General features: G+C 34.0%; 1 protein-coding gene across 1 annotated transcript; it reads left to right on the top strand.

Annotated features, from left to right (window-relative positions):
* Nucleotides 1-743: 743 nt before the first annotated feature.
* On the top strand, nucleotides 744-12,835 carry LOC114753192 (LRR receptor-like serine/threonine-protein kinase GSO1). Its single transcript, XM_028941850.1, has 6 exons — nucleotides 744-1,342; nucleotides 2,581-2,724; nucleotides 7,196-7,339; nucleotides 8,406-8,549; nucleotides 10,048-12,051; nucleotides 12,468-12,835. Exons 1-6 carry the CDS (start codon nucleotides 898-900, stop codon nucleotides 12,833-12,835), a joined length of 3,249 nt encoding a protein of 1,082 aa, XP_028797683.1. The 5' UTR covers nucleotides 744-897.
* Nucleotides 12,836-13,066: the final 231 nt, after the last annotated feature.

Raw genomic sequence — 13,066 nt, 5'->3', positions numbered from 1 at the left:
TGGAATAGCCTATCCTACACATCTGGTGATATTTACATAATAAGAGAAAATTTCATTACCCAATTTATTAGTCGCACTATTAAATATTTAGCATGAATATATTACTTTACGTTTTATTTATTATTGTATATATTGTTATTTTATTAAAAAATGTATATATCTTAAATAGGGATAAAATTAAAAAGTTATTAATTTTTAAAATAAAGTTAATAAGCTTTAAAATTTTTCTTGATTCCAGTAAAACATTTTTGAATTGAGTTATAAATTGGACGGGAATATATATTTAGGAGCAAAATCAATTTTTTTAATACACAAACAGTGAAATCCGTTTTCAATAAGGCGCCCCCACCATCCCCTTTCCAATCTGTCTTTTTAATTGACTAAATAATGTTAAGCCGACACAGAAATTTCCAGGATGGCTCACAACTGTGCCTTCCTGTTTTTTCTCGTCAACTTGTCTTCTTATTTCTATTGATTGGCTAAGTCAGGCTTTGATTTTTGGATATTGCGTAGATTTTTTGCTTGGTTACAAAATAAAACCTTTCTCCGGTTTACAGTTTGTTAATTACCTTGCGACCATCACTCTCATCATAGTATTTATTGCGAAGCATTAATCTCCTCCTGGGTCTTGAATAGAATCTGATAACAAGCCTTATCCCCACCAACATGGGAAACCTTATCTTTCATTTCTGCTTCATCTTCTTCCTGGTTTACCCAGGTTTTTGTCAGTCCAATTTTTCTAATTCCGATGAAGTGGCTCTTCTTGCTTTCAAATCTTCTGCTAGGGATCCTTACAATCACTTGGAAAACTGGTCCAATTCGTCTTCCATATGCAATTGGTCTGGAGTTACATGTGACTCTAAGCATGAGAGAGTAAGAATATTGAGCCTTGAAAAGATGGGTCTCAAGGGAACCTTGCCCTCACAGATTGGCAATTTGTCGTTCTTAGTGAAACTTGACCTCAGCAGCAACAACTTGTATGGTAAGTTGCCAGAAGAGTTGCTTCAGTTGCAGACGTTAGAAACTCTCAACTTGAGCTATAATGCTTTCAGTGGAGAAATTCCAAGTTCGATAGGAAGCTTATTTATGCTTCAACACTTGATTCTTGGCAATAATAACATTGGAGGCATCATTCCTGCAAGTATATCCAATTTGTCTAAGTTGGAGACCTTGGATTTGAATTCTAACTCTCTCCAAGGATCTATTCCGTTTGATATTGGAAGACTTCAACGTCTCAAAATTTTACGCCTTTCTGTAAACAAGCTTTCAGGAATTATGCCTCCATCTATTTCTAACATTTCCTCACTTGAGCGGCTCATTTTGTCTCTCAACCTCTTACAAGGTATGCCTTTTGTATAAGCTTTTATTCTATTTCAAAATTCATACTATCGTCGTTCCTTAATAAAGGAAGTTAGTAAATTACTTGATTATAGCATATATTTTATGACCTCTCTAAAATATTTATGTATATTATTATATTGTATATCAATTTGTAAGTGAGGCAAATTAGTTTGAAGAAAAATAATAAATATAAATATTTTAAAGTAAATAACTTTCTTGGTCTTCCCAAATTAGTCCAATTATAGTAAGGACCAGAGGTAGCAATATGTCTTCTCCACCTCTGTCTCTCTCTCTATATATATATAGATATTATCAAATTTTCAGAAAGTGTAAAATTTCTGTACCTCCGTATATATGTATCATGTATGCATGAATTTGTTAGATTTTTTTTTTGGAAAAAAGAAGAATTTCATATCGTCAAAAGTTGAAACACCAACTGAAAAATTTTCAAATATAAGTTTCAAATTTTCAGAAGTTTAGTGTGAAGTTTTGAAAATATTTTTTTAAAAAAAGATTTCACACTCATCTTCCATAATTGACTACTACATATATAATAATTTGCAATTGAGGTCCCTCATTTTAAACACCAAGCGATATATAACTTGGACCGAAAAGAAAAAACCTATTCATTTGCCAATAACATGATAATCAAGCTTCCTTATGGGTAAAAGATTAGAAGTTGGTTAGTATTTACCTCTCTAATAGGGAAAAAAAAAAAGAAAAGAGTTGAGACTATGTTGAATCATGAAATTTAACCTTGTTTTGGTTTAGGTCCCAAAAATTTAAAATCAGTAATTTTGGTCCTTAAAATTTGACCTCATTTTGGTCCACCTAAAATTTTTTTGACTCTGGAATAGTAGTTTTGGTCCTTGAAACCTCGTTTTAGAGGTCAAATTAAAACTAAAATGAAGTCAAGTTTTAAAATTTAAAGACTATATTAACCCCAAAGAATTACTCATTTTGTAAGTCAATTATGTTTTACAAAACTTATGAGCTTTAGAAATTACAAAATTCCGGCTCTAAATTGCCGTTGCCTTTTTTGCTTTTTTTTTTTTTGGTCTAATATTATCTGATGGTAATTTTGAACATCGCTCAGATTATTGGATATATATCAAGAGACAACAGTAATACATTACAAAAAAATCTAATGTCTTACTCAGTTTTCTCTTAATAGTAGTATTTTCCATACAACAGCTTACGGAGCTCACAAAAATTTTATTTTTTGTTGCCATATTTCAGGATATATTCCCATAGAAATGAATAAGCTTACAAAGCTGAAAATTATATACTTGGGAGGTAATAAGTTGAGTGGCCAAATACCAAGAAGTATTGGGAACTTGATCATGCTTCAAGAGTTATCTCTTTCAAACAATAACTTACAAGGTACGCATAAGATTGTAAATCAACATAATTTGTCATTATCTTTATTTTTTTTCCCCTTTTGATGATTTTCCCCGGGCATGCATCTTTTCTATCATTTTTCCAACAACTATAGTTGCATCATTAGAAGCAAGCACATTGATTTTTTATCAACCAGCAATCAAGGTACAAAAATTAGACTGGTGAATAAACTAGTTAAGATCGTGGGTCAAAGGTTAGTAAGTCAAATCTAGTCAGACCACTCATAATTAAAATAATGCAATGTAACTAACATCTATAAATATATCCTTAGTTTAATTATAATTTATTCTCTTTCCTTCTTCAGCACATCAAGTATTTTTCTCTTTCTTCTTTTTCATACGCAACGGTCAATATGATTGACAGGATCGGCAAATTTTTTCTCTCTCCTCCATTACTACCCTTTCTCTTTCTCATGTAATAAAAGTAATAACAAATTAATAATAATCACTCTCTTCCTCTATCATTCCCTCAAAACCCCTTCTATTTTCCAAACTTGCGTCTTTGGATTTCTATAAACAAGAGAGGAGCACCCTGCCAGCAAGTCTCAACTCACCCACAAACTAGAAGGAGCGCACCTTGAGGCTTAAACTTTCAGCAGCCTCCATGACTTCACCTTGGTCAGATTTGATCGGTCCCTCTTCTTTGAACTTGGCATCGTTTACGTCTCTACAATGGTCCAAGAGGGAGATCTCACTACTGAAATGGTAGAGGGAGTACAAGGAAGAAGCCATTCTATGTGGTAGTGGCAGGTAGGGAGAATGATGGCAAGACCTACGGATTGAGTTTTCCTTTCCCCCTTTTTTTAAAAAAATAAACCTGTAACTCCCCTAGCTCAGCAAGTTATCTGGGTTAGGCTAGGTTGCCTCGATTTAGGCCTAGTCACACCAGTTCAGTTCTTCCCCAGCTTTGTTGATCATCTGGACCGGACAGGTGGCCGGTTCGTTGATATTTGGTCTTGACAGGCCTGCTTGATCTGGTTCTCAATTCCATGCAAGCTCTTAGTTGAGATAGTAAGTAGTCTCACCCACCGTAAGAAGAAAAACATGAGTTTGAATCCTGATAAGTACACCTGTTGGGAGAACTTTAATCTTAACAATCAAAATCCAATAGAGATTAGTCTTGAATTCAAAGTAACTTGATGATATTCTGAAAAACTAATAAGTAATATTAGTAATAAAAGAGGCTATAACCACCAACAAGCTATTCGCTTGGTTGAGGTATTAAGCAGCCTCACCCGACAAATCCCAGAAAGCACAATCGTTAGGAGAACTTTAACCTTGTACGCTTCTGATCCAATAGAAATTAGTCTTAAACCTATAGTAGATTTTGAGATACCTTGCTTTTTACACAAAAAGAGGTTATAACCAATTTAAATTTAAGTCCATATTCTTTAATGCCAGCCAAGTGAGTCTTATTCTTATTAACCTTGTTTTTTTTTCACAAAATAAAAGAGGTTATAATCGATTTATGTTTGAGTCCATATTTTTTAATGCCAATCCAAAGTAGCTTCAACCTTAAACGCTTCTAGCCCAATAGGAATTAGTATTATACCTTTTGTTTTTTTTGGCTGCTTGAGAGAGCCATCTGAGTGAGTCTTATTCTTATAATGAGTTTTATTTTTATATACCCATATTTCACCCAACCAAAAGTCTTACCAGGGAGAAAATCAACATCTCAAGTGTGCAATACTTTCATATGATGTACTTGAGATAGGTATGCTGCTATAATAATCAAGAAGCGAAGTATACTTCATAATTATTTGATTTCACACTCAAGAGGCGAAGACTTGGCTTACAATGCTGCATGGTTCTTAAAACTGATGAAGACTGGTTCTTTTTTCAAGACTTTGCAACATGCAGATTTCATTACTCGCCGGGAAATTCCACCATTGTTTGGGGTAGAATTGCCCAATAAAATGATTCTTGAAACGTAGTCAAACTTTGAAAGTTCGAGTGAAAAATTGCAACGGTAGATTTTACTTTAGCAAATGTTGGCATGCATTTATGAGAGACAATAAGCTGGAGCTGGAGAATATTGATACCCTGATTTTCAAATTTATTACAAATAAAAATTCAACATTAAGAGTTAAAATTTTTTATGGCCAAATCTGTTATGAGAAGCAAAATTTAGAATCTGGAAAAGAGAAAGATTTTAGTGGATTGCTTCCTAAGTCTGCAAATTAGATGGTCCTTGCTTCCAAGTAAAACTTCAACTGGCTCTAATACCATGTTAAGCATGTAAGAACAAATGCCAATGAAATGTCATTAATAAATAAAAGAGAGACATTGAATCCCCTTTGGGCTATACAATTCTTCCTCGAGGATAACAAACAACTTACTAAACCCTTGGAAGAGACCCATGTTATCCTATCTCTAGAGAGAGACCTATGTTATCCTATTCATGTTAAAAAAAACATAAGATACCGTTAGTTAGTTAGTTATTGAGATTCTGTTTTATTTTTCATTTCCGTACACCAGCCGTTATACTCAAGGGACATAACCCATAAAAGGGGTTCCTAGATCATTTGTATGATTTTCCAGAATTGAATACACTCTGAATTCTTCAGTTTCTCCTAACCTCTCTATTCTCTCCTTCTCTTTTACTCTCTTCTCCTTCTCTCTAATTTCCTCTATTCTCTCTGTTTTTCTTCCCTTTCCTTTCCCTCTCTCTCTCCCTCTCTCCTTCTCTCTCTCGTTCTTTTTCAATAACATAACAGTGGTATCCAGAGCTAGTCTTTCCTCGGCCCTACCCCACTACTTAGTTCTTTCTCCCTCATTCCCAATCAATTTCAAGTTCTATCGAGGAACATCTCCTGAACATTGAACAGAAATTGAATTCAGTCGATGGAATACAAGGCTCCATCAATAAATTAAAAGAGGCCCTTCTTGGCTTGTCCATGCAGCTGCAAGAACTTATACCACAAAAAGACTTGCTTCATCTTCGACATCGAGGGTCCATGGCAGAATTTAATTCTGAATTTGACACCATTTCCTCCAAACTCTCATTGCCTGAAGATTGGTTGGTCGATGCTTACATCTCGGCACTGCAAGAAGACTATGTTGAACCAGTACGTCTGTTCTTGCCTCGAACAATGCGCAAAGCAAAAAGCCTCACAAGAATGCAGGAGCTCACTTTGCAATGGAAACGCAAGAAGAATGAGTCCCAAGAGGTGTTTGTTGAAATGCAAGAATCGTCTAGCATCAACGAGCAACTGCAGAAGAGTCCTCCAGATGTTTGTGAAGACAAGTGTAAGAAACCCATAAAGATGTTGTCAACAAAAGAAAGAACGCTTGAACCACTTGTTCCTCAACAAGAAACCGAGGGCAATGGTGCAGCCAAAACCACACAACTAAGCTTCTTGGAGCAAGCGCTGACGTGTTCACATGTAACACGAAAGACCGAAGACGCAAAGGTAAGCCCAAACACGATGTTAATGCTTGGTCGCTACGCATGGAGTTGTTAATGCTCTTCGCAAACCAAAAATGTGGAGTAGCGTGAAAATCAGCTCTGCTGTTAATGGTTCTCTAAGTGTCAACTCTGTTAAAGGATCACAAGACCTTTCGCACGCAACGCACAGGTGGAGCAGCGAAGAAATCACATTTGCATGTGGTGGATACCAGTCATTACGATCGCGTTTTACAAAAATGTGTTCAGGATTGTCTGTGTCTTCAAACTCGATGCATACGCGATTGACTTGGAGAAGTGAAGACTATATGCGACTTTCAAGACAAACTGAACAGGTTATGGATTGTTGTGGAAAGCAAAAGCTCATTTTGAAAAGTCAAATGCCCAGCCGTCTCCCGACTTCTCCGTTCTCTCCTTCTCTTTCTCTCTCTTCCCTCTTCTTCCTCAAATTCCATAACATCCTGTCTCTAGAGAGACTCATGTTATCCTCTCTCTAGATTGCGTTTTGAAACAATGGAGAAGCTCCTCTAGATAGCGTCCAAAAATAAGCTACTTTTGCTTATAGGTCAATTACAAAAGCTGCACATCCAAACAATGAATTTTAGTCAAATAAGCCAGTAACCTCAGTTACACACTTTCCCAGGTGTTTTTGGCTTCTCCAATGACAATCCAAACACACCCTACAGTCATTTGTAGAGCCTAACTAAGTGACTCGTCTAACTAATTAACTACCCACCTTACCATTTCATCCTTCCAACAACTCTGCTCTTAAATATAGGAGTTAGAAAATTGGTTTTGGTTGTAAGACCTTAATCCATTTTATCTTACATATTTATAATCTTTCTTCAACCTAATTTATTTAACTTATAAATTAATATGTATATATAGTCCAATGTTAGATAGAGATATTTTAGAGAAATTATGTCACACATTTATTAGAATTCAATTTGATTAAATAACTCTTATGTTAAGAGCACTGAGGAGTATTGTTTTATGCTACAAATTAGACTTCATAGTATTATGATTTTATTGTGTTGTCATACTGCAGGAGACATTCCCAACGAAATTAGCAATCTTACAAATGCGAAGAATATATACCTGGAAACCAATCAATTGTCTGGTCACATACCAAAAAGCATTGGAAAATTGACAACGCTTCAAGAGTTATCTCTTGCCAACAACAACTTTGAAGGTATATATAGTTTATTAAATTGGAAGTGCTCGGCACTTTTCTTTTACTATGATATTTTTTTCGTGGGCTCTTCTGTAATATCTCATGCATGAGCAATCAATAGATATAGTGCATAGAGTACACTTTCTTCAATCCTATACATAATATACAAAATAACTAAATTATATAGATTAAAAAGTTAGTTTAAATTGTTTAAGGAAGTAAATATGTAAAATTTATATTTAAATTTTTAAAAAATAATCTTATTTATGGAGGAAAATGAACGTGAGATAGAGAATGAGGTGAATAAGAAAGTGAATGACAAATAAGTGATGCAATAATATAACTAAAAGTGAAAAACTTGATTAAAATTCCCAATATTTTATAAATAGAATCAAAATATTCAAAAACCTTCTCTCTCATATGCAGTATTTATTGAAAAACTTGGTGATCTAATCAAAATGAATTTCATAAAGTTAAATATGCTTTTTGGCCGCATATCACCAGAGATTTGAAACTTAATAACTATACTTCAATGGGTATATTTAGGCAAGAGGCTTCTAGCACCCCACTCTCTAATGTCTCCTATAATATCACAAGCTCTCAAGTCCCAAATATATTTTTCCTTTTTATTAATAATTTGATTCTATATAAAATCAGTGATATTGATATCTTATAATAAGTACGAAATGTTATAATTTTGAATTTTTATGACTTTTTAAAAATAAATCAAAATTGCAAACTTTTAAAGTAATTTTTTTTAAAAAAAATGGTTAAAAAATTTAAAACTGCATCATCAAAATGTCATTTTATTTTATTTAGAATTTAATGATCCATGGGGGAAAAAAATATTTGGGAGCTTTGCGCATTACAAGGGGTACTAGAGAGTGAGGCATTAGAAACCCCTTACCCAAGTTAGTATATCCAGAGGTTGACAGCTTAGAAAAGTAGAAAGTGCTACTATCACTAAAAGAAGAAAAAAGACTCCATCATACTAACACATAACCTAAGTGTTGCTCATTTTACTTCTAACTTTTTATGCATCATCAACACTATAAACATTGCTATTTTTATTTTTGGTGTGCAGGAATTATTCCCAATGAAATTAGAAGCCTTACAAATCTGAAAATAATGGACCTATCAGCCAATCAACTATTTGGCCACATACCAAGAGGCATTGAAAACTTGACTATGCTTCAAAATTTGGACCTTGAAAACAATAATTTAGAAGGTACATTTTCACTCCCAATATAACGTGCTTATTATCATTTTCCGGTTAATATATATGATATTCTATTTCTATGCATCAGCATCATTCAGTAGTGCTTTTTCTTCTTATAGTTTGCAGCCATAATGCAAGAGATGTTCAAGGGCGCTATGCCATTTATTTGTGCGCGCGCGCGCGCGCACACATAGAGAGGGGGGGTACTATGCTACTAAGACTACTTGACTGGTTAGATTTAATCATCTACAATAATAGAGTTGTGTTCAAATAAAAGAGCTAGTCCCTCACAATGTGGTGATTTAAAATTGCTTTCTCATGAGGAGATGAGTCCACACTTAGTCCTTTACAAACTTCGAACTAGCTTCTAATATATAAGAGAATACCTATATTTAATCAAAGAAAAAATAGTGTTCATCAAAGAGTGCATAAAAAAAAAATAATACATGTCAGTTCACCAAAAAAAAAAGTCAATATTCTCAATGCAAATCTCCACATTCCAAAAACCATAGTGTGTGGCCATATACATTGAAGAACAAATTAGTTGCATTAGATCCACTTCAAAATAAACCAAACTAATGCAATATAGCGCACAACTAATACCATATTCATTTTAAGGTACCTCTAAAAATTTATAAGTATGCAAAATATAAAAATTGACTTTGGAAAAAGATTGATTTTTTTCTCTCAACTAACTAATTGACAAGATTAATAAAGATGCAAAAAACAGTAAAATGGTTTTTAGTTTATAAAAATGGTATGAGTGAGATGAAAACAAGTGACAAGAATGAGATGGTAATCCTCCAGTACAATGATTTAGACTATCATTACTTTAATTAATTTGAGAGTTAGCCAGCTTCAAAAGACTCTAATGGCCATCCCTAAGACTCGATTTAATTAGAATAATTAATACCAAGCCATCTTGAGTACTAAAAATGCCATTAGCACTGTGAGAGAAAGTTAGCTCAAACTGATATTGTCAGGTCTTTTTCCTCTTAGATCACTCAAACTGCTCTCTAAACCCATAAGAATCCCCTATTAATCTTCTAAAAGAGAGAAAAGTTGCTCCATACATGCTAGAGAATATAAACATGCAACTTTCTAAACGGCTAACGGAATATTGTGATATGTTGATTCCCAATCCACCAAAACTTTTTATGCATATTCTCATGTGAAGTGATAGAGAGAATAAACAAAAGAAAGGTAAGTTCCCGTGCTTGTACATTTATGTTCTTTTGTGAGGTTTCTACCAAAAGTTTTCTAGAATTTTATAATAAAAATAGTAAAGGATCTATAAACATTTTATATCCAACCTACTGTAAGTTAAAATACATTATCTGACTTTACCCAAAAGAAAATTACATTACCGGTAAATAAAGTCTTGGTGGATAGCATTAGTGACCAAGCACTCAATAATTATCATAGGCACATCCAAATAGTTAGATAGTATAATTTTATTTACATTTTTATATTTACTTCATTGGTACTCCAATTATTTGTATTCCAGGCTCAATACCTTTGGAAATAGGCAATCTTCAACAACTTGAGACATTATTGTTGTCTCAAAACAAATTGACCGAATATATTCCATCCGAAGTTTTCAACATCTCAACTTTAGAATTCTTGTCTCTCTCAAACAATTCTCTATCAGGAAGTCTTCCATCAGATCTTGGATATGGCCTTCCTCATCTACAAGAGTTGTATTTATGGGGCAACAAACTTTCTGGAAGAATCCCGAGTACTATATCCAATGCTTCTAAGTTAACCATTCTAGAATTGGAGCAAAATAATTTTGAAGGGGTTTTACCAAGCACACTTGGACATTTAAGATACTTAGAAACCCTTTCGGTGCATGGTAACAATTTCACCATAATAGATGATTTAAATTCTGAAACTGGCTTTTTTAGCTCGTTGTCAAAATGTAGACATTTGAAAACTCTGATTCTCTCAGAGAACCCATTGCGTATGAAACTTCCCAACTCCATTGGAAACTTATCTGATTCTTTACAGATGCTGATGATCGACTTCTGCGGGATTTATGGTAACATACCATCAGAAATTGGGAAGCTATCTAACTTGTTTGAGATATCTTTTGCTGGAAATGTTTTAAATGGATCAATTCCAGCAACAATTAGCAATTTACAGGCTCTTCAGCATTTGAATCTTGTGGGTAATGAGCTAGATGGTTTCATTGTAGATGAGCTTTGTGACATTAGAACACTTGCATATTTATATCTATCTCGAAACAAGCTTTCTGGAGCAATGCCCCCTTGCTTAGGAAACCTTATGTCCCTACGGCGACTTTACTTGGGCGGCAATAAGTTGATTTCCGATATACCTTCTTCCTTTTGGAACTTGACGGGTATATTGGAAGTAAACCTATCTTCCAATATGTTAGTTGGAAATCTTTCATTCAAGATTGGGAACATGAAAGCTCTTATTCGATTAGACTTGTCAAGAAATCATATTTCAGGCACCATTCCATCAACCATAGGCAGCTTACCAAATTTGCAAAATGTCTCCTTAGCAGATAACATATTGCAAGGGACGATTCCGGAATCACTTGGGAATTTGCTGAGCTTAGTAAAGCTAGACCTTTCCCAAAATAATTTGTCTGGTGAGATTCCTAAATCACTAGAGTCACTTACATCCCTTAAGTATGTTAATCTCTCTGACAACAGACTGCAAGGTGAGATTCCTAGTGGTGGGGTCTTCAAAGATTTGACGGCTGAATCTTTCATGATGAATAAAGCACTTTGTGGTGAGCCGAAAATGCAAGTGCCTCCATGCAGAAAAGAACAAAGAAAGAGGTCAAAGGCAAAATGGATTTTGTTGAAATACATACTACCTATGGTTTTGTCAGCAATTTTAGTTCTTTCAGGCATTATCCTGTTTCATCGTAAACGAAGGAATTCTAGGCATACCATAATGAAACAAGATTTATCAACTTTAGGAATGCCAAGAAGGATTTCGTATTTTGAAATATTGGATGCAACCAACAGATTTGATGAGAGTAACTTACTGGGAAGTGGAAGTTTTGGTTCTGTATTCAAAGGAAGGCTTTCAAATGGAATAATGGTTGCTTTTAAAATATTTAATTCTGATTCAGAAGCTATGTCAAAGAGCTTTGAAGTGGAATGTGACACAATGCGTAATGTGCGTCACCGCAATTTGGTGAAGATCATTAGTAGTTGTTCCAGTGATGACTTCAAGTGTTTGATAATGGAGTTCATTCCCAATGGAAGTCTTGAAAAATGGTTATATTCTCATAACTACTGTTTGGATTTTCTGCGAAGGTTAAATATAATGATAAATATTGCATCTGCTTTGGAGTATCTCCATCATGGCTTGCCAACACAAATAGTTCACTGTGATCTGAAGCCAAGTAACATTTTGTTAGATGATAACATGGTTGCTCATGTGAGTGACTTTGGAATTGCAAAATTTTTAGATAAAGGGAAATCTAGGACACTCACAGAAACAATACCTACAATTGGTTATGTAGCACCAGGTAACTATCCGACACCTTTGCTTCTTTTTCTTCCCCCTTCAATATGCATACTCAAAAATTCTTATATGACAAAAGCTCTTGATTATTTACTTCTAACTTATGAGGGAGTTTTTCAGACTAAACAAGGGAGCTATACTTGTTTAAGTAATTTACAGTATACGCTTGTCAGATACTTTTACGTTTTGTTCTTTGAACTTTTCCTCAATTTATTGATTCTGTCTTTAAACTAATTTGAAATAATTTTGATAAGTCAATTCTTTTATCTTTTTTAACTCGAGCTAGCCTAATCCTTGCAATTCTTTACAGCTCAATAAACTGTAAGGGCTGAATTGATTAAATTCTTATTTTGCAAGTTGTTTTTATGAGATTGTTGATTTTTTTTTTTTTTTAACTTGGTGGAATCAAATCATATGCAGAATATGGATCTCTTGGAATTGTTTCAGCAAAAGTTGATGTGTACAGTTTCGGAATAATACTGATAGAAGTATTCACAAGAAAAAGGCCAACAGAAGATATGTTTGTGGATGGACTGAACTTAAATAGCTGGGTAAGTGAATCAATGTCACATTCAGTAACTCAAGTCATAGATTCCAATTTATTACAAGGAGATCATGATGAACAATATGTGGCTAACATTTTGACATGCACATCCACTATTCTTCAATTGGCCTTGAATTGTTGTGCCAATTTTTCACAAAGGCGTTGCAATATGTCAGAGGTTGTGGTATCATTAAACAAGATCAAGGACATGTTTGTTCAATCACGTCATTTAAAGAAATATTGAAGCTATTTGCAGTTAACTTGTATTATTTTCTATCTCTCATTCAGAAATTGGATGCAATACGTAGTGAGAAATTAATGGGGACACACTGGAGAAAAATATATGAGCTGTAAATTTAATTTGTTTTTGTTTTTGTATGAGCTGTAATATATGGATTATGAACGTTTTGATTAATGATAAGTAGGAGTTCATATTTTTAAGTTTTTATAAGTGAGTTTGACAATTTCGATGAGT

The sequence above is a fragment of the Neltuma alba genome, unplaced genomic scaffold, assembly GCF_004799145.2.
Source record: "Neltuma alba isolate B1F8T4 unplaced genomic scaffold, ASM479914v2 tig00007765_pilon, whole genome shotgun sequence".
Taxonomy (NCBI): domain Eukaryota; kingdom Viridiplantae; phylum Streptophyta; class Magnoliopsida; order Fabales; family Fabaceae; genus Neltuma; species Neltuma alba.
Note: the sequence above shows the minus strand (reverse complement) of the source record. Positions and strands in the feature narration are given on the sequence as shown.

Coding starts and splice junctions, on each gene's coding strand:
- LOC114753192 (XM_028941850.1), top strand. CDS start 898: ATGGGTCTCAAGGGAACCTTGCCCTCACAGATTGGCAATTTGTCGTTC. Junction 8,550..10,047: donor TGAAAACAATAATTTAGAAG/GTACATTTTCAC, acceptor TTTGTATTCCAG/GCTCAATACCTTTGGAAATA. Junction 12,052..12,467: donor AATTGGTTATGTAGCACCAG/GTAACTATCCGA, acceptor AATCATATGCAG/AATATGGATCTCTTGGAATT.